The following is a 21,834-nucleotide window of genomic DNA, read 5'->3' as shown; positions in this document are numbered from 1 at the left end:
TCACAGAGAGTTAGCAGCTCGCCAAGGTACACCATAGGGTGCATGTTAAGCTGGGGGTCGGGCTGGCTCCTGACTGCCTCCCTCACCCTGGAGGAGCCTGTGTCTGGGGCTCCCACGTGCCATGCTGACAGGCACCCCCATCCCAACACACAGGACCCCCTTCTGGAGCAGGGCGGGCCTCTGTGCATCCCCGGTGAGAGGCAGGGGCCCTGGCCAGGGCTGGGGTTGCTGCCCATCAGAGGTTTGCCCCAAAGTAATCCTTTTGTCCCCCACCCCCAGCAAACCTGCCACCTCCCCCCGCCCTGCATCGCTGCCACACTTCCCCTTGAAGCCTCTGTGGAAACTTCCTGTTACACACAGAGGAACAGCTGAGGGGACAGAAGTCTCCCAGAGTCACGTGACAGCCGGGGTTGAACCGGGCCTTAAACCTTCTTGGGGGTTCCCTATCCAGGGTCTGTCTTTCTGCCTCCTACAGGGAGGAGCTTCAGAGATCCAGAAGCTTCCATGCAGGTGCTCCGCCAGCCCCGACCCTGCAGGGCGAACCTCGTGGTCTCCTGGCTCCCGGAGGCACCAGCCTCCCAGTGGACCCCGGAGCTCCCAGCTGGAGACCCTCCCAAAGCCAGTGCCCCGAACCTTCCCTGCGGAGGCTGGGCGGGGTGAGGGGCTGGCTATCGGTGCTCCTCCGTGCCCCGCCCTCCCGTGGGGCCTCCTGGGCAGCCCATTAGCCCGAAGCCTTGGGCTCCTGCAGGGAGAGGCCTAATGCAGCTGGTCCCCCAAGGACCCTGCTTCCCGTAGACAGACTGGGCGTCTCCCCTCCTCAGAGGAGGCAGAGCCTGGGGTGGATCCCGAGGACCGGCCCATCGGACTCCGAGAGCCTGCAGCCGGACCTGTGGCCAGAGAAGCTGAAGGGCCAGGCCCCAGGGAGCCGCCCAGGCCTCCAGGAGCTGGGTCCTCCTCCAGGCGCGGACGGCACAGGCGAGCCAGGTGAGAGGCCGCTGCTTCAAGCCCGAGGTCAGACCTTACCCCGCACGGCAAGCACACCTGAGCAAGGCCGCTCCTTCTGGGGCCGGGGTTCAGGCAGACCCGAGGCCTGGATGGTCCTAAGTCTCCTCTTTCGTGGGAAAGACGGGTGGGAAAGTGGCCCTTAGATCCGCTGAGTTCCTCCCACCCTCAGGGCCGGCGGTGCCATGAGCTCCACGCGGGAACAGCCCCGCCCTGGGTACCTGGTGTCATCTGTCCAGCCCCTAGCAAGTGCCCCCAGCTCGAGGCGAACACAGACAGTCCTCACTGAGCGTGCCGGGGATGGGAGGGACTCTCATGGCCCAGACGCCTCCTCTCGTCAGACAGACGACTGTGCAAGACCCCCATCTGCCAGGTGCCCAGCTCTGCCATCCAGGGGTGGGCATCCAGGCTGAGAATTGCTGTCAGGGGGCTGAGGCTGGCCGCCCCCTGCCCCCCCTCCACCCCCCGTCCCCTGATATCCGTGCCCCACCCGATAACCATGGCCCAAAGGACCTGCGTGGCCCTCTCAGCAGACGGGGAGGGGTCTCCAGGGGGCTGGAGGAGGGTCACGACTTCAGGCTGGGCACTAGACAGTCGGGGGTACATGTGCTGGTGTCTGAGCCAAAGGTGGGGGGGCCCAGCAGGGGAGGAGGGGGCCCTGAGGCAGCACAGGGGCGGGAGGACTCTCCCAGTGGAATGCGGCATCCAGCGGTTCCTGATCCGTCTGAAGCCTTCAGCGGTCAGACCCCATGCTGTCCTCCACACACATGTGCAGGAGGACAATCAGATGGCGCCTCAGGGTCCCTTATAAGACTTATAAGGAGAGGTTAAGGGCACACGGCCTGGGGCCACGGCTGCCGCCCCCGGCCCCCCGCCCCCCGCCCCCAGCAGCCCCTTCAGCCTCGAGGAGCATCTCTGGGCCCTGACTCTAGGGGGCGGTAGGAGGGGGTGTGGGTCCCTCAGGACAGGGAAGGGGCCTTGTTCAGGCCCCATCCCCCACTCTCACCCAGGCTGGGCACTGAGGAGGCCTCAGTGATCAGTTCGAGAATAAAGAATATGATCAGTAATATGGATATCACTGGGGCTTCCCAGGAGGCGCTAGAGGTAAAGAACCCGTGTGCCAGTGCAGGAGACGCTAAGACAGGCGGGTTCCATCCCTGGGTCGGGAAGATCCCCCGGAGGAGGGCATGGCCACTCACTCCAGCAGTCTTGCCTGGAGAATCCCCACGGACAGAGGAGCCTGGTGGGCTACAGTCCATGGGGTCGCAAAGAGTTGGACACGACTGAGCGACTGAGCAGGCATGAGTATTGTTTAGAAGCGATACCATCCATTACACCATTAGTTCAGAAAGAAGCAACCTTTGTGAAATAAAGTAGCAGCTGCCCCAGGGACCGATTCCCTGATTCCGCACCCAGAGTCTTGATGTGTTCCCAGGTTCCCAGGGGACCCTGCCCCTGCGTCTGGGTCCGAGGAGGCAGCTGAGCCCTGTGAGTGGGCATGAGGACCGTGACCCTGGCGGGCACCGCAGTCCACAAGAGCAAGGGCACGTGGTGCCTCCAGTCCCAGGCTGTGGAGTCCGCCCCAGGTCCCAGCCGGGCCCAGAGCACACTGAGCTTTGCCACCCTGGGTCTCTGAGCCCCACATGCCCGGGGGGAGGGCGAGGGGGTCAGACCAGGCAGTCAGTGGACAAAAGGAGTGAAAGCATCCCCGAGTGGGGGAACACGCGGGCTCATCAGAGTGTGGACAAACGTTAGGGCGGGGGCGCCCGGGCCAGCAGTCACAGGGCAGGTGATGTGCGAATCGCGCCCTCCCCGGGCCGCGCGCGGTGCTCATAGTGACGAGCTCTAGCGTCTGGCGGGAGACAAGCCCCACAGTAACTGCAGAGAGGCCATGCTGACCCCAGGGCGCACTCTGACACCTGGGAAGGTCAGGGGTCGGGGCCGCAACACGTGTGCTCTGTGTCCCACTTGGCCCCCCACCACGATGGGGTGTGAGGTGCCAGGCCCAGCGATCCCTGATCCCAGGGAGGGGCAGTGCCCACCACCTCTCCCAGGGAGCACCTCACAGTGACCAGCCAGGCACGGCACTCTGCCCATCGGCAGCCACTCTGCCCAACCATGCTGACTGCTGCAGGCCCGAGAGCTGGCCACTCAGAGGCTCTGAGGGACCCACCCCCAGTAGGGTGGAGGCCAGGCCTGCAACGGGCACTGACGGCCAAGCCTGGGGGCTCGGAGCCTTGCCCCGAGCTTGGCCACCATCACATCCAGCAACAGAAACGGCCTGCCCCAGAGCCGGAAGCACGTAACCTGAATTAGGAATGAGGGAAGGTGGCCTGGTGTGGCCAGCAACAGCTCCAAAGAGTGGCAGCTGGCATAACCAGAGGACTCCCTGGGGGTGGGGGCACCTGAGTCGCAGGGGCCCCAGCCCTGCGGCCCTTAGCTTTCTCCCCACTGTTGGCAGGGATGGAGAACACTCTCAACAGCAGCAGCTCCAGGAGCAGCGGTCCAGGCCCCACCCCGGCATCCCCCGACACGGTGCGGGAGGTGCTGGACGCGCTGGTCATGTTCACGTGCGTGGGCGGCATTGTGGGCAACGGCCTGGTGGTCTGGCTGCTGGGCTTCCGGCGGCGGAGGGGCCCGCTGGGCATCTACCTGCTCCACCTGGCCGTGGCTGACCTCCTCTTCCTCGTCTGCTCGGGCACTCTGATCATCCTGAGCGCCAGCTCCTGGGGGGCCCGCGTGCACCACCTGGGCCCCCGGGCGGTGAGGAGCACCGGGTACCTGGCCTACACGGTGAGCCTGAGCCTGCTGACGGCCGCCAGTGCCCAGTCCTGCCTCCCCGGCCTCTTCCCCACCTGGCACCGGGGCCGCTGGCACAGGCGCCTGTCAGCCGCGGTGTGCGCCGCACTCTGGCTGCTGGCCGTCCTGCTGGTCGTGCCGGCCTGGTACTTCCGTGACGAGGCCAAGCACCCCTACTCATGGCCGGGATCCAAGGCGGAGACCGTCCTGCACTTCTTCACCCTGGTCAGCTTCACGCCCGTCATGGCCCTGTCTGGGATGGCTCTCTGCATCCAGGTGCAGAGGATCTCGCGCCCGTGGCAGCGGCCGCTCACACGGCTCTACATGGCCGTCCTGCTCTGCGTCTTTGTGTCCCTCGCCTGCGCCCTGCCCCTCGGCATCTCCGGGTTCCTGCTCTACTGGCTGGACCTGCCCCAGCGCGCGAAGACTCTCTTCGGCCACTTCACCTGCCTCTCTCTGTCTGTGAGCAGCAGCACCAAACCAATGATCTATTTCCTGGTTGGCAGTGGGGGCCGCTTGAGCCTGCGGGAGCCCCTGGGAGCCACGTTCAGCAGGGTGCTGCAGGAGGAGTCTGAGCTGGAGGAGGGGGAGACGCCCTCCACTGACCCCAGTGACGAGGTGAGGGTCTGAGAGCCTCTGGGGCCCTGCCCCGAGCCACCCACCATATGCCAGCCATGTGAGCCCTGCGCCGCGGCTCCCTGCCCGGCTCCCTGCCTGGTTCCCTCCCTTTCCCAAGCCCAGCGTCCAGCGGTCACTCGAGGCAAACAGCTGCTGTGCGCCAGGTCCTGGGGGGCCAGCGTGTGGGGCAGTGAGGCAGAAGCTGAGGTCCCGGGCCCGGGGACACAGAAACTCTTGACAGCAGTCGGGCAAACAGCACGGAGCTGTTAGCTAACCCACAGCCTTGGTGGGTGCCCCCCACCGCCAGGTGCCAGCCCTGCAGTTGTTGGATCATCAGAGAGTTCCCGGGAGAGGCGGGGCAACTGGGCCAATGGTCGGGGTGGTCAGGGGACTCAGGGTGAGGGCCAGTGGTCCATCGTATCTAGATGGTTCTGTATTATGTTTAGCACTGATTTACTTGGCTGCACCAGGTCTCAGTTGCAGAATCTTTGTCGCCGCGTGCATCTTCACTGCGGCACTCGGGGTTTTTTAATTGCAGCATGCAGGATCTAGCCCCCGGACCAGGGATCAAACCCGGGCCCCCTGCATGGTGAGTGCAGAGCCTTAGCCACTAGACCGGCAGGGGAGTCCTGGTGGTTCTGTATCTTCACTGGACACACAGCAGCTGAGAGCCAGCGCGGGTGACAGGATGCAGGGGCAGGCCGCACACACCACAGGAGCAGCACAGAGGGCGCTGACCGCCGGGCCGGGCGGTCCAGAGTGGACGGAGGGGCGTACCTGGGAGACACGCCCCGATTCCCAGGGTCCTAGACCCGGCCAGGCTGCGGGGGTGGCTGCGAGGGGCGGGGCCCTGGGAGCCACGTGATCAGTCAGGGCCGTGGGTCTCTGTGCCTCCGGGTTCACCCAGAGGCCTACAGGCTGGAAACATAGGCCTGGGGTGGGACTGCTACCCCGCTGGGTCCGTGCTCACCAAGTGACACAGGGCAGGCGGTTTCTGCTCAGCCACACTCCACAGCAGTGGGCACCCTGCATGGACCACGCATACAGCAGGCATTTAATAGGTGGTGTTTAACATTTAAACAGGCATTTAACAGCAGCTGCTTGGTCGAGTGTCAGTGCTCACGGGGTGCTCACGGGTGCATCCTGGCTTCATCCACCACCTCCTCTGGGGCTCTTCCGCCTCCTCTGCGTGGACCCCTGGGCAGCAATGGTCTCCCCCACCCGGCTCCGTGCCCTCTGACCACCCCTCCTGCAACCCCGCCCACCAGCTCCAGTCCTCAGGGCCTTTGCACCTGCTGTTCTCTCTGCCCAGAATGCTCCTCCCCCAGCTGCATACAGAGCTCTCTCCCTCACTTCCTTCAGGTCACCACTCAAGTGTCACCTCTTCAGAGAGGCCGTTCCTGACCGCCTTACATAAAATCATACAGCTCACACACCCCTCTGGGCCTCCCACCCCACTGCACTTGCCCTTGGGCTCACCACTGTGTGCTACAGGCTCACCAAGAGGAGCTGTCCATTTGGGTCACAGCTGTGCTCCACACCCAGGACAATGCCCGGCACAGAGAGGGGCCCAGGACATGTTTGTGCAGTGTCCCGCTGGGCAGGCAGGCCTGGGGGCCCCGGGAACAGCAGCCACGATCGTGGGGTGGGGTGGTAACCCAGGTGGCTCCAGTCCATACTCATCTTGAAGAGCTGCTGCTTCTGCTAAGTCACTTCAGTCATGTCCGACTCTTCATGACCCCATGGACTGCAGCCCACCAGGCTCCTCCGTCCATGGGATTTTCCAGGCAAGAGTACTGCAGTGAGTTGCCATTGCCTTCTCCGCATCTCCATGAGGGCCCTCCCCTATGCCCAGATGGGAGCGCTGGCATTCATGTAGGCACAAGTGAACGGAAGTGAGTGATGCATGCGTCTGCCTGTTGATGTCCATAGTACATAAGCCACACCATCCTTACCTGGTGCCGACCACTGGTCTTCAGCTGTTTCATGCATCTGTGATATTTCTTTTTCTCCCCTCTGTAGGGTAGACTCCCGAAGAGGAAGGCCTGATTCTTTACAACCTTTGCCGAAGGCTGATGGCAAAGACTGCCGTCCATCACCAAAATCTGACTTCCAGAATGAACAAGCAGGCTTGAGCATGAGCTGCTTCTTTGCTTTATCTGTTTTGAGGCTGTGTTATTTGGAACGTACGAGTTTAGAGGTGTTCTATCCTGGGGAATTGGAGCTTTGGTGGTAAAATATGAAGCTGCCCTCCTGAATCCGAGTGGTGTTACTTCCTCACAGTCTATTTGTCTGATATTATCACAGCTCCATCGGTTTTCTTGGCTTGCTGTTTGCATGGTGCATCTTCTCTTCCTGTGACTTTCAAGCTTTCTATATCCTTATCTGTTAAGATGTCTTACTTGTAAACAAGTCAGAATTGAATGGAGTTGTAACTTTGAAAATTAAACCCACCACTGCAGTGAGTGGGCTTGTGGTTCCTGAGTCCTGCCTCCCATGCAGGAGTCAGTCCTGGGCAAAGGCAAAGTGGGAGGGGAAGGCGGGAAGGCCCCGCCCTCACTGAGGGACCACAGCGATCGGGGGGTGGGGAAAGGACTGGCTCTGGCTTTGAGCCTCGGCTCCGCTATCACCTCTCTAGGGGCCTTCTGTCCTCTTGGAGCTGTCTTCTCATCTATAAAGTGGAGACAGCCACCTCCCCCCCGCCCCCCACCAGGCTGCTGTGTGCTGGTCTGGCCTCCATCTATCAGCAAGCGCTGAGAAGTGTCATCCCGGGGCCTTCTGCGGAGGGGACCCGAGCTGCGTTAGAGCTGGGTGGGCATAGCCCAGCCCTGCCTGAGCCACCTCAGGCCTCCTCCATCCTGTCCCTGGGTCCACCAAGGGTCAGGTAAAAGACGTCAGCCTGCACGGGGACTCGTGGGATCTCAGAGGAGGAGCTTTCATCCCAGGTAAGGCCAGGACTGATGCGGCTCTTACGTCACCTAAGCCTCATTTCCCGGGGCAAGGCTGTGCCCACCCTTGACTCGGGAACTCTGCTTCGGACTCACGGAGCCCAGGGCACACTCAGGCCAGGATAGTGAACAGGGCAGCGAGGCTGACCAGCGGGGGCTGGATGAGGCTACCCAGGTGGGGATGACCGGGAAAGCCAGAGTGGCCGGGGAGGCCAGGACGACAGGGGGCCGTCAGGATGACTCCCTCCATTCCAGTCCGCTCCCGTCCACTCTGCTGCCCAACCCCCGTGCCCCCAGAGGCACCTCTCAGCTCCCTTTGCCAAGGCGACATTTGCCCTTTCAGACCTGGCTCCCTGCCGTCTGACTGGGCGAGAGCCAGGAGGACTCAGAAGAGGGAAACTAAACACAGAGCCGATCAGCCCAGAAACAAAATGTGGCAACCGGTTGTTGCAGTTCAGTCGCTCAGTCGTGCCAGCCTCTCTGTGACCCCAGGGACAGCAGCCCGCCAGGCTCCTCTGTCCATGGGATTCTCCAGGCAGGAATACTGGAGTGGGTTGCTATGGCCTTCTCCAGGGGATCTTCCCAACCCAGGGATCAAACCTGAGTCTCCTGCATTGGCAAGTGGGTTCTTTACTGTCTGAGCCACCATACTTTGCAGCAAATCCGGAGCCTGGCACAAAGTTGCAGGTTAACAGTAAACAGACGAATGGATGAATGCTTAGTATCCTCCATTCTAAAACAAACCAACCTCGGGGTTGCATGCAGTGACTCCAGACAAGACAGAGCAGAGGTGAAGCTCGTTCTGAAAACTGGGGAAAAAGTGAAGCTACACGCGCCGGGTTTCCCAGATTGTGCTGGCGGTGAAGAACCCGCCTGCCGATGCAGACGCAAGAGACGCAAGTTTGATCCCCAGATCGGGAAGATCCCCTGGAGGAGGGCATGGCAACCCACTGCGGTATTCTTGCCTGGAAAATCCCATGGATAGACGAGCTTGGAGGGCTACAGTCCACGGGGTTGCAAACAGTCGGACACCACTAAGGGCTTGCACACTCTCTCTCTCTCTCTCACACACACACACACACACACACACACACAGGTCAGGGACACCCCCCTCCCCAGCTCCCTGGGCAGAGGCTGGAGGACTCTTTACTAGGCATGCTTATTTCCTGTAGCTTATGTAACAAATGACCACAAACTTAACATTTTAAAACAGAGCAAATTCGGACTAATACCTCTCAGTGGACTTGGAGCTACTTTTTTTGTTTTTTAGGACAAAGCAACTCCTTGTAGGGATGCTTTAGCCTGTCACTGCCTGAAAGACCACTTAAGTAGGATGCTACAGGGTGCTTCTGGCAGACAAAGCGTTCATTGAACCAAGTGAGACTGATCAGCTGAATCACGGCAGATGCTTCACTTCCTAACCTTTTCAGCCAATAACATTTTCGCACAGACTTAGGGTCCTATTTTCCGTGTTTCTCTCTTAGTTGTGTCAGAATCAGATCTTCAGTATTTTAAACTGGGCCACATATTTGCATATGCTAAAACTGAAAGTGGAATGGAATCATTACAGCAAAATATTCCAGCCTTCCCTGGTGGGCCAATGGTTAAGAACCCACCTGCCAGTGCAGAGGATGCAGGTTTGATCCCCAGTCTGGGAAGCTCCCACATGCCAAGGGGTAACTAAGCCCGCTGCACCACAACGACCGAAGCTCACGAGCTCCAGAGCCTGCTGCCCCACAACAAGAGAAGCCGCTGCGGTGAGAAGCCCCCGCTCGCCCCACCTACAGAAAAGGCCTTGTGCAGCGACCAAGGCCCAGGGCAGCAGGCACAAGTACATAAAAATAAAATAAACCTCGTTAATAGACACTGATGCTTGCATTTTCTATCTGTCTCATATGTCACAAAATAGCCTTCTGAGTTTTTTTCAACCATTACTAAACGTGAAAGTCATTCTTAGCTTGTGGGCTGTACCCAAAGAAAGGGCCAGGGGCCCAGATTTGGTCTGAGGGCAACCGTTTGGCAACCCCTGATCCAACTAACATTGGGAAAATGGTTTACTGAATTCTGGGGGAGCTCCATGATGTAATAGGATGAAGCAGTTTTGAATGACAATTGTGACAAATATTTTTAAAACATGGGACGATGTTTATGACACATTAAGTGGAAAATAGCTGAACACACAAGGGTATGAGCAGCCGGATGGTAACTGTGTAAAAATGTGCAAACATACGGAGGGTGATCTGCAAACTATTAAAAGGGCCCAGCTGGGTAAGCAGAGTGAGAGCACTTTCATCATTCAGTTTTCCTTTTTTTTTTTCCAAGAAGACTCAGTATAATTCTTGGCTCAGTGTGATGCGTGGTGAAGTGAAATTTCAGGGGTTGGGGGAGGCAGCATAGCCAGTGATCAAGATCATAACTCTGGGCTATATTGGGGGTCGGAACCCACTGGTCGTCACTCACTGCTGAGCCCCGGCTCCCTCTTCCAGGAGCAGTGGGGAGTGAGAGGGGGAGTCTGGAGGCTGAGCCCTGAGCGGAGCCCCTCTCCCACGGCGGCCTGCTCGGCCACCGTCCCTCACGGGTGCCCCTCTCCCAGCTCTTCCCCGGGTCTCTGGGGTCAGCCAGCTCTCTGAGGCTGCTCCTCAACAGCCCAGGTCATGGGGGCCTGCCCAGCCCTCACCAGCACTAACCCGGCTCCTCCATCCGAAGGAGGCACCTCCGTGGTGCAGAGGCTTGGAGGCCGGTCCAGCCATGGTGGGAACAGTCATCCCTCCCTCACAGTCCTAAAGAGCCTGGCTCAAGGGCAGGCCAGAAGGCTCAGCCACCGTATGCTGTTCAAGAAGTCCAGGGGACACAGGGTGAGCATCTGACCCAGCACTTCCACTCCAAGGGAAGTGAAAACAGACTCAGGTCAAAACTCCTACTTGAATGTTCCCAGCAGTGCTATTCATAGCAACCAGAAAGTAGGAAAGTCCAAATGTCCACCACCCTGATGGATAACAAGCTGTGATCGGGCCATACCATACAATAGTGTTCAGGTGTAAGAAGGAGTTCACACTGACACGTGGATGAATCTCCACGAGGTTCGGTGAAAAAAGCCAGACACTCAAGGCTACGTTGTATGATTCCATTTGTATTAAATGTCCAAAGTAAGCGAATCCAAAGAGATCGGAAGGAGGTTTGTGGTTGCCTGGGGCTGGGAATCAGGGACTGGGGAGTGACTGCTGGTGGATCTGGGGTTTCCTTCTAGAGGGATGAAAACGTTTTGGAACCAGATAGAGGTGAGAGATGGGATGAGATGGTTGGATGGCGTCACTGGCTCCGTGGACATCAATCTGAGCGACCTCGGGGACATAGTAAAGGATGGGGAAGTCTGGCGTGCTGCAGTCCGAGGGGTCGCAGAGTCCGCCATGACTTAGCGACTGAAGGACCGTAACGAGAGACGACAGCTGTGCAACATTAAGAACGCCACTGAAAGGCGCACTTTACGACGGCTGGCTTTAGGGTGTCCCTGGGGGCTCAGTGGACAAGAATCTGCCTGCCCGTGCAGGAGACACAGGTTCCATCCCAGAGCCAGGACGATCCCGCACGCTGTGGAGCAACCAAGCCCGTGTGCTACGGCTATTGAGCCCGTGCTTTAGAGCGTGGGAGCCACAGCTGCTGAAGCCTGGGTACGCTACAGCCCTCGCTCCTCAACGGGAGAAGCCGCCGCAGCGAGACCCCTTCACACTGCAACCAGAGAGAACGCCTGTGCAGCAGTGAAGACCCCACACATCCACAAAGAAATGATTTTTTTAATGGTTAATTTTAGGAATTCCCTGGAAGTCCAGTGGGTAAGCCTCCACGCTGCCGATGCAGGGGGCGTGGGGTTTGATCCCTGGTCGGGAAACTAACATCCCACAGGCCGCATGGCCAAAACACAACAATGAAATAAAGTGGTGAATTTTACATTCTGTGAATTTTACCTTAAAAGAAGTCCCGAAGGAGCTGGCCAGAGTTGGGGGAGGGGGAATACAGCAGCTGAACGGTGCCGTCAAGAACGGGCCAGATGTCAGAACCACACAAATACGTGACATCGAGTCCTCCATCCAATACACATGCAGCGATGCCTACATGGGACAGACCTGGGCCAGGGAGAGCCAGGCTCCGGACCCCGTCAGGCCGGCTTGAGGAGGGCCGGACACAGGGCGCTAGCCGCCTCTCCCCGAGGAGCACAGAGATCTCCCTGGAAGCTCCCCTCCCCCCGGGGGCTGCAGTTTTCCTGCCCTGCCCCCTGCCCCGACCACGCCCTGCAAGGGCCCCCAGTGGTCCAGGGGAACATCCTGCTGGCAGCTGCCAATCGCCCTGACTGACAGGCCTGGAAAATCCAGAATGCCTCACCCTCTCACCCTGCCAGGCATGCAGACCTTCTGGGCTGCATGTGTGAATTAGAAATGAGACGAATATGATTATTATTAAGAACATTTGGGCGGGACTTCCTGAACCATTAAGTCACCCTTCACCCAAGCCAGAAATATGGACGTCTTCCCAGCCCCTCACCCCACAGGGATCAGGCGATGAATTCTGATGATTTAACCCGTGACTATTCAGCAGCTGTGCCCCTCAGCCTTCTCTGCCTGGCCACGCCTCCAGACTCGGGCTACCCATCCCTTCCTGCACGATTCTGGTTCATTTAAGACACCTCCTCCTCTTGGTCATCCCCAGAAGGACTTTTCTAGAACACAAATCGGGCGGATCTCCTCCTCCTCTCACCTGTGTGAGACCCAGGCCCACCCCCAGCCAACCAGGACCACAGGATGCCCAAGATGGAGAAGCACCCAGCAGGGGCCTGTTCCATGCTGATTACAGGACCACACTCAGCGCTGTGGGAAACTTTCAAAAAGTGCAAGAACTGAAGAAAATGACAAGCACTAGACCAAGTCCCAAAGGTCAGAGATGCTTACAGTTTGGCCTTACGACTCTCCTTCTTCTTTACGCGCTTGGGTGTCTTTTGCACAAATTGTACACGTGCTCAGACACTCAGCAGTGTCTGGCTCTTTGTGACCTCGTGGACTGTGTGGCTGGCCAGGGTCTTCCATCCATGGAGTTCTCCAGGCTAGAATACTGGAGTGGGTTGCCATTTCCTCCTCCAGGGAATCTTCTCAACCCAGGGATCAAACTCACGCCTCCTGCATTGGCAGGCGGATGGGTTCTTTACTACTGCGCCACGTGGGAAGCTCTTACATAAATCAGAGCCTATTGAATCGCTAGTTCTGCATCCCATTTTTATCCTTAAACATTAACATTAAATGATTACACAATGTGATTGTAAGATGATTCTACCATTTGATTTTTACAAATTATCTGCAAAAAAGATGGATTCCTAGAAATTATAGAGGAACTTTGGGGTAAAGATGGCAAGTGAAAGTTAGTCGCTCAGTTGTGTCTGACTCTTTGTGACCCCATGGACTGTAGACCATCAGGGTCCTCTGTCCATGGAATTCTCCAGGCAAGAATGCTGGAGTGGGTTGCCATGCCTTCCTTCAGGGGATCTTCCCAACCCAGAGATCAGATGGCAGATTAAATGCATACATCAACCGAAGGCCACTCCTGAGTCAAATCGACTGATTCCACAGAATCACCAGCAGCTCAGGAAGTGGGGGTCCTCGGGTGCTGAGGAAGTGGGGTGCATAGGCAATAAACTAATGAGGAGGTAGGAAAGCCTTTCAGAGAAGCAATCACTTCAGAGACAGAAGGAAGAACGGAGGCAGGAATCCCCGGTGGTCCAGTGGTTAGGATTCTGCTCCCCAGTGCGGGGGGTGTGGGTTTAATCCACGGAACCCGGGTCGAGGAACTAAGGTCCTGCAAGCCGTGGGATGTGATCAGAGATTTTTTAAGATTTTTTTAAATTTAAGAATAAAATTTTAAAAATAATTTTAAAAAAGGAAGTAGAGGTGACCAGGGGCTGGGGTAGGGAATACGGTTTAGGGGGCACGATGTCCTTTCGGGGAGATGAGAAAGTCCTGGAAGTGGATGGTGGTGATGGCTGTACAATATTGTGAAATTGCTCAATGCCACTGAGTTGTACCCTTCAAAATGGTTAAGATGGTATAGTGAAGTCGCTCAGTCGTGTCCGACTCTTTGCGACCCCATGGACTGTAGCCTACCAGGCTTCTCCGTCCATGGGATTCTCCAGGCAGGAATACTGGAGTGGGGTGCCATTTCCTTCTCCAGGGGATCTTCCCGACCCAGGGATCGAAACCTGGGTCTCCCGCATTGGAGGCAGATGCTTTAACCTCTGAGCTACCAGGGAAGCCCTAAGATGGTATATTCTATGTTATGTATATTTTACCACAGGTTTTTTTTTTTTTTTTTTAAGAAAAGGGACCTGGGACTTCCCTCGGGGTGCAGTGGATAAGACTCCGCCAGCCAGTGCAGGAGACGCAGGTTCGATCCCTGATCCTGGAAGATCCCACAGCGAAGCCCGTGGACCACAGCTACTGAGCCTGCGTGCCTAGAGCTGGTGCTCTGCGACGAGAGAAGCCCCAGCAGTGAGAAGCTGCCGACTGCGACAAACAGCAGCCCCACCCTCCTCGACCAGAGGAGGCCCGGCAAAGCGGCGAGACCCAGCTCAGCCAAAATAAATGAGTTAATCGGACTGTGCTAGTCTGATTATCAGATCCGACGTGCTACTCAGCGAAGCCCCCTCCCCCGACCCAGGAGAAGAGTCGGCGCAGGTCTCGTCTCTGCAGTGAGTAAGACGGGCCCCTCTGCTCCGAGGCCAGGGGCACAGTCAGGGCAGGGATGCCACGCAGAAGAAAGGGTGTGAGGAGGAGGGACGAGCAGCAGATGCCGCCAGCCCACCCGCCCCAGCGCTGCCTGGGGTCCGACAAGCCCAAGGGGAGAGGCAGACACTGACACCCGCCCCCCGGCTCCAGGGCCCGGCAGCTGGCTCCCCGGCAGAGCCCGAGGTCAAGGGGCCTGTGAACATCTGAGCATCCAGGCCTCACCGGGTCCAAGTGGACAAAGACCGGGTGTCTGAGGAGAGCCCTCCAGCAAAGGCAGATGACGGAAATATGGAATAAAACCACTGCTGGAAGAGGGGCGCAGGCAGCAGGGCACTGCACCCCAAGAGCGGAAGGAGGAGAGAGACGGGGGATAAGAAGGAGTTCTTAAATCATGACAAAATGTGATTGTGTGAATTTTTAAAACCTGAATGTCAATATGAGGAACGGCTCATAGAAAGAAAGCAAAAGACCAAGAGAGAGAAAACGGAAAATGTAAAAAGAAAATATGTCCAGATTTGCCCTATGCATGAGAGGAAATCCAGAGAAAGGACAGAGAGACACCACAGAGAAGAAAATCCACAGCAAGATGACCTCAGAACAGCTCCCAGCGCAGAACCGTCCGAGAGCTCTGCCCGGCTGCACAGGGACGAGCCCCAGATGATCAGAAGCCCCAGGAGGTGGAGCTGGGGGCGAGACGGGTGCAGAGCCACCCCCGTGAAGCTCATAAACACCGTGAACCAAGACTCAGTGAAAGAAATGCATTTATGTCACGATCATGCACACGCAGAGCCCTGAGCAAAGTTCCATCAGACAGCGCCTCCTCTGACCGCGTGTGTCACGTCTGATCACTCCGTCCTGCCCCTTCTATTTCATGTCACTGTTCGTTAAAATCGCCAGTCACAGCTCACCGTGTTGATTTCACAGTCCACCACTCGGGTACGGCCTACAGTTAATGCTGTGCTGGGCTTAGTTGCTCCATCATGTCCAGCTCTTTGCGACCCCCGTGGACTGTAGCCTGCCCGGCTCCTCTGTTCATGGGGATTCTCCACGCAAGAATAGTGGAGTGGGTTGCCTTGCCCTCCTCCAGAGGATTTTTTTCCAATCCAGGGATCGAACCCAGGTCTCCCACATTGCAGGCAGATTCTTTACCATCTGAGCCACCAGGGAAGCCCAAGAATACTGGAGTGGGTAGCCTATCCCTTCTCCAGGGGATCTTCCTGACCCAGGAGTCAAACCTACGTCTCCTGCATTGCAGGTGGATTTTTGTGTTTGTTTGTTTGTTTGTTTGTTTTACCAGGTTGTGCTACGATGCAAAGAACTGACTCACTAGAAAAGACCTTGACGCTGGGAAAGATTGAAGGCGGGAAGAGAAGGGGTCAACAGAGGATGAGGTGGTTGGATAGCATCATCAATTCAATGGACATGAGTTTGAGCAAGCTCCAGCAGTTGGTGATGGACAGGGAAGCCTGGCGTCCTGCAGTCCATGGGGTCTCAAAGAGTTGGACACAACTGACAGCCTGAACTGAACTGAGCTACCAGGGTAGCCCACAGTTAATTAAAAAAAAAAAAAAAACAGCTAAATGCTTGGTACACACAGTAAGTCGCCTACATATGCATACGAATCTTCACATTGCAAACTTTCAAAGATGCTGTGTGTTTGCACGTCCAGCTGTGTGTTTGCATGTCCAGTCACGTGTCTGGTGTGCACTCTCACGTATGCACCTCTACAAGGGGCTGTGCTTCTGTGCACCGCACACGACTGCTTTATCTCAAGCCCAGGGTGTCTGGAATGAAGCGTGAAAACAGCAGTGATGTAGCTGGTAGCGCTGTACTTTTCAAGGTGCTGCACTATTAGATCAAAATTGCTTTCTTTATTTTTTGAGTTTGTATTTCGTGTGTTATTTGTGTGAAAAGTATTAGAAACCTATTCCGTACGGGACTTCCCTAGTGGCCCAGTGGTTAAGATTTCGCCTTCCAACACCGGGGGTGGATGCGGGGTCAGTCCCTGGTCGGGAAGCTAAGATCCCACATGCCTGGAGGCCGACAAACCAAAACCTAAAACAAAACTGTAACAAATTCAAGAAAGGCTTTTTAGAAAATGGTCCACATCGTAGCCCTCTCACAGTACTGTGCTACGCGGCCGACTGCGTTAGCTGGTCCCGAGGCTAACTTTGTTTGACTTGTGAATAAATTGGACTTAGGAACTCGATCTCGGAACCAAATGCGTTTGTTTGTAGGGAACTTACTGTATAAACCATGGCATATTAGCCATTAGAAAGAGTGAAATAATGCCGTTTGCAACCACATGGATGAACCTAGAGATTATCATAGTAAGTGAAGTCAGTCAGAGAAAGACAAATGTGTGACCCCCCTTACAAGCAGAACCTTTAAAAAAGAAAATGATGGAAATGAACTTACCTACAAAACAAAAACAGACTCAGAGACATAGAGGAAGAATTTATGGTTACCAGCGGGGGAGGGTAGGGGGTTAGGGGATAGATTGGGAATTTGGGGTTGGTATGTACACACCGCTGTATTTAAAATAGATAACCATCCAGAACCTACCGTAAAAAAATAATAATAAGTTTTTTAAAAAAGAAAAAACAGCAGTCTAGCTGGAGGAGGGAGGCAGACCCTGTGACGGTGTAGCGCTAATAATAAAGGCCCGTGTGTTCCGCTTTTTCTCTTTCGGCTGTGCCGGGTCTCCGCTTTGAGCAGCAGCTTCGTGCAGGCCCCTCCGCAGCTGCGGTGTGTGGGCTTCTCGTCGCCTGGTCTCTCCTGTTGCGGAGCGCAGGCTCCAGGACACTCAGGCTTCAGCAGCTGCCGCTCGCAGACTCTAGGGCTCGGGCTCAGCAACCGTGGCTCAGCCACTCCTCGGCGTGTGGAATCCTCCCAGACCAGGGATGGAACCTGTGCCCCCTGCAATGGCAGGCAGATTCTTATCCACTGCACCACCAGGGAAGTCCTCCTGTGTTCCACTTTTCTAAGCTCTGAAACTTCACCCGGAACCCCAGAGCCCTCTCCCTTCCAGCAAACTCTGGCCCCCTTGTCTGTGTGTGTCAGGACCACCCCTCGCCCCCACCCTCCAACTGCTTTGTTGAGACCAGCTCATGGGTGCAAGGCTGGAAGCTGGGAGACCAGTGTGCCGTGGATTCCGGTCACGAAAAAGGGGAGTCACCGTGGGCACTTGAGACCCAGGATCGCATCACAGGACTCCAGCTGTGCAGAGAAAATGAGCAGCTAGCCGTCACCCCCAGCACTGGGAGGACAGGAGGGACCAGCCCCGGAAGGACCAGAGGATAAGGATGTGGTTCACGGAGCATCAGCCTGGCATCACAGAATGAAGTAGAGAAAAGAGGACGTGGGGGAGAAAGACGCCGTGAAACAGGTGGGGATCCCGAGGCAGAGTGCAGGGTGGACAGGGCGGAGGCTGGGCCCGGATCCAGGGCAGACAGGCTGCGTGGGGGCCAGGGCAGCCACAGAGGAGGGGAGATGCGGGCAGACTCCAGCGTGGTCTAAAGGCAGGGCACAGCGGACTTGCTGGCAGGTCCGTGGCGGGGGTGAGAAAGAGGTGAACAGGATGGCTGTGAGGGTGACCTGAAAGACAGCGCTGCAGCTTTAGAAGGCGTGTCAGTGTCCTGGGGTGGCTTGAAACCACAGAAACTTGTTTGCCCCTAGCTCTGGAGGCCGTAAGTCCAAAATCAAGGGGTCAGCAGGGCTGCGATCATTCCCAGGGCCCTAGGGGAGGAAGAAGCCTTCCTGCGTGTCCCAGCTTCCGGGGCTCCAGGTGCTCCTGAATTTGGGCCACATCCCTCCAGCCTCTGCCTCCTCCTCCAGGTGGCCTCCCCCTCCAGGTGGCCTCCCCCTCTTCCCTCCCGTCTGTCCTCTTTCGTCTCTTATAAGGGCACCTGTCATTGGCTTGAGGGCCCACGAGCCAGCAGGATGATCCCACCTTGAGATCCTTAATTACATCTACAAATACCCTTTATCCAAAAAGATCTCATTCGTAGGTTCCGAGTATCGGGATGTGGGCATTAGCTTTTGGGGGCCACCATCCAGCCCACTGCCCAGGGGCTGATCAGGCCCTCAGATAGGGACGCACTGAGTTCAGGATGCCTCTAAATACCCAGGGGCAGATGCGAGCAGACTTCTATTTGGAGCTAGGAAAGATCATAGAGAAGATAATCCTTGGGGAGCCATCAGCATGAAATTGGCATGTAACTGACATTAAGGCTTAGGCCCCTTCTCCCAGAAGCACAGGGGTTCAGGACTCGGGAGTCTGGCTTATGGGGAACAGCTGCTCAGGGCAAGAGAGTGAGGACACAGGGTGGGCTCAGGGGAAGCCGAGCAAAAAGGTCTTGGCTGGAGACAGGCATTGGCCTGATCCCGATGTGCCAGGGGCCGGTTTCACCAGAGTCCTCCCGCTTTGAGCCACGGGCCAGCATCTTGAATCGCTGGGTCCTGCTGAGTTCTGTCCAAATTCCTGAGCCCAGAACAGGGAGCAGGATAAACGGTGGTTTTATACCACAGAGTTTTGGGTAAATTTTGTTATGTGGTCATAGCAACGGGAGCGGCCTTTCTGCCTCTGACGAACAGGAAAGCCCCAACCAGACCCGGAGCCCAGCAGGCCCGCAGCTTCCTGCCTCTGACTGCCCACTTTCTGTCTGTTTTCTGGAACACGGGGATGTTTATCTTTGGGAGGTGTGGCTCCATGTGTTTAGAATTCCTCTTTCCATTTTATTGGGACTGCTGAGTGTTGGGTCAGGGATCAGGGGTGAGGGTCCTGCCCCAACTTAAGACCCAACTTGTGATGCCATCCTGACCAGAAGCCTGAGCTCTGTACCTCTCGCCCTTCGTGATGGGGGCCGGGGGACCCAGTGGGGCCTCACCAGGGGGAATAAAGAACAGAGAGGAATGATCACTGTCCCCAGGCTTGCCGAGGACCAGAAGAGGGCTGGCTCTGTGCTGGGGGAGCAAGAGATAAGTTCATTCCCAGATGATGGGGGACCTGCCGGCTCCCACAGGGAGGGGTGTTCCCCGGACATTTGGGGTAGGGCAGCAGTCCCTACGGGGCTTACTGGAGCTCCACATGCTGAACCCAGGGAGGAGGCTCACCAGCAAGCCATAACCTCTGTCTTCTCACTCCAGGAAAGGGTATAAAAGACACCAGGACGCTCCCTTCACTGAAGAAGATCAACCAGAAGTTCCCTGCCCTGGTTTGGCTGTGAGAGCCAGCCCTGGGCAGCCCCACATGGCCACTCACAGCCTTTGTCTGTCCGGGTTCACCAGCAGCCTCCGCAGCATCTCTGGGTAAACTTAAAAAAAGGGAATTCCCCGACGGTCCAGTGGTTAGGACTCTGTGCTTTCACTGCCCAGAGCCTGGGTTCAATTCCTGGTCGGGAAACTAAGATCCCACATGTTGTACAGCACGGCCAAAAAAAAATGTAATGGAAAGCCCTTCCTCTGTGTGGCCACACCTGGTTTCACCAGACTTGTTCGGCTGGGCACAGGTGGGTTCCAACCCCAACTCACCCCAAAAGCCAGTTCCATCCACCCCGAGAAAGGCGAGCAGGCCAGCCCCAGGGGCAGGCCCCTCTGACTGCTGAATCTGTGGGGCTGAAGGCTAAAACGAGCGACGTGGCAACCTCAGAATATGTTTGAGAGGGAAAGACGGGCGTGAGCAGCCCTCCGCTGGGTTTCTCTCTCTCTGTGTCCTGGAATCTCTGAGTTCATGAAAAGAATCCAAGTACGGCTTCCCCCTAAGGTAGGGAGCCCCAGCCTCTGGACCACAGACCAACCGGTCCTCCTGGTCAGATCAGTGGCACCATTAGATTAAAATGCCCGAAAATGTAATGCACTTGAATCGTCCTGACCCCATCCCCCACCCCGACACTCGGAAACACTGTCTTCCATGAAACCGATCCTTGGTGCCAAAAAGACTGGGGACACTGCCCTAAGGAGACTCGGTTCTGATTTGCAACAGATGCTGAAACAGTGATTTCCAAATGTTTCTGATCACATACCGCCATCAACAACATATACAAAACTTGTATGCTGTGACCAGTGGGATCTACCCTAGGAATTCAAGGTCGGTTTAACATTCAAAATTCAATTCACACAATCCACCATATGAGATGGTTGGACGGCATCACCGACTCCATGGACATGAGTTTGGGCAAACTCCGGGAGATGGTGAAGGACAGGGAAGCCTGGTGTGCTGCAGTCCATCGGGGCGCAAGGAGTCAGACACGACTTAGCAACTCAAAGACAAACAGCCACCAGAGAGCTATGTATAAAGGATGAATCCCACGTGATCATCCCCACAGGCACGGAAAACCTGTGACAAAGTCCAAAACCATGTGTGATTTAAAAATAAAACCACTAATAAAAATTTATAAATGAATCAACAAAAATTCCCAGCAGATTAAGGATGGACGGGAACTTCCTGCCCTAATACTGCATTAGGGAACACGAGAGGGGGGAGGGGCAGGGCGAAGGGTGGCACGGTCCCGTGCGCTTACTAGAACTTGTGTCGTACGCTGGCAATGGGTGGATTTCATGGTACGATCACCCCACCTCACTAAAGCTGTGCAGCAAAATAAGTCATCGGCAGTTGTGGGCAGGGGAGAGAGAGCTGAGCAGTGCTTCTGGTGGAAAAGAGGGGAACCATCACTGAAAAGGGCAGGCAGCCCACCACAAAGAGAGAAGTGAGAAATGAGAAGAACTCATGAACAGAACAACCCAAGCTGGCATCACTAAGGCTCTGGCCGCCCAGGGTGAGTCCAGATCGGCTCCCTGGCTCCACTTTTCCTCCGAGCAGAGAAGTTTCCAGACCAAATAAGGCTGCAGCTTTGCAATGCTCCTGGCATGGAACACAGTTCCTGTTCAATGCCAGGTTGTAAGTCAGCCCTAAACCATCCCCAAAGCAGCCGGGTGCCCATCAACCCTCTCTGATCGCCTGGTAACGCTCCAAACAAACCCAGGTAAACAGGGGGCAGGGCAGGGCAGGGCAGGGCCCACTGCTGCCCACAGCCCACCAGCAGGGGAGGAGGGTGCGCCCTGTTGCGTGGAAGGAAGCTCAAGATGCCCCCCACCCCAGGCACGGGGCTCAACATACAGCAATGTCGGCTGGTGGCTCCTGGGGCCCCAGGCACCCTGGCCTTGGCCGAGCGCAGAAAACACCACTTGCTGAACCTGGAGGAGAAGCCACCTGTGCCATCTCAGCTCTGCAACAAGATGCCAAGGACAGCAGACACTTCCTGAGCACGGAAGCAACGTGTCAAGGGCCTCGTGAGTTTAAAGCCTTTCTGCTCCACAGCAACCCTGTGAGGCGTCCTGTTATGTCCCCATTTGACAGATGAGGAAACAGGCCCACGGCCACACAGCCTGTACAAGGCAGATCTGAGCGTGTGCCCCAGGGCTGACATGCTCCAAAGCCAGGGCTCCAGGCTGTATTGTATAACCCCCACACCAAAACGAAGGAAACAGCAGGGCCCCCACATGGGTGCCCCCCCCCCCCCCCGGAGGAGAAGACGCACGACCACCCAGAAGGGATTCCACACCAGTCGCTCCTTCAGGAGACCTGAGCCTGCGGGAGCCGCAGAACATGCTCCTCTGGTTTGGGCTGTTCTCTCCTTTTCTGGGCTACCCTTTCCAGGCTGAGGGTTAATCACAGTCTTGTCCGACTCCTCGAGACCCCATGG

At 56.7% G+C, this 21,834-nt stretch overlaps 1 protein-coding gene across 1 annotated transcript; it reads left to right on the top strand.

The window, feature by feature from the left end:
- The first annotated feature begins 338 nt into the window (after positions 1-338).
- Positions 339-9,233, top strand: LOC138427132 (mas-related G-protein coupled receptor member D-like). Its single transcript, XM_069566429.1, has 5 exons — positions 339-510; positions 822-984; positions 3,464-4,419; positions 6,442-7,364; positions 8,638-9,233. Exons 1-4 carry the CDS (start codon positions 505-507, stop codon positions 6,466-6,468), a joined length of 1,152 nt encoding a protein of 383 aa, XP_069422530.1. The 5' UTR covers positions 339-504; the 3' UTR covers positions 6,469-7,364; positions 8,638-9,233.
- The last annotated feature ends 12,601 nt before the right edge of the window (positions 9,234-21,834 follow it).

Source organism: Ovis canadensis, chromosome 21 (genome assembly GCF_042477335.2).
Source record: "Ovis canadensis isolate MfBH-ARS-UI-01 breed Bighorn chromosome 21, ARS-UI_OviCan_v2, whole genome shotgun sequence".
Lineage (NCBI taxonomy): Eukaryota > Metazoa > Chordata > Mammalia > Artiodactyla > Bovidae > Ovis > Ovis canadensis.
This window is presented reverse-complemented; position numbering and strand designations above follow the sequence as displayed.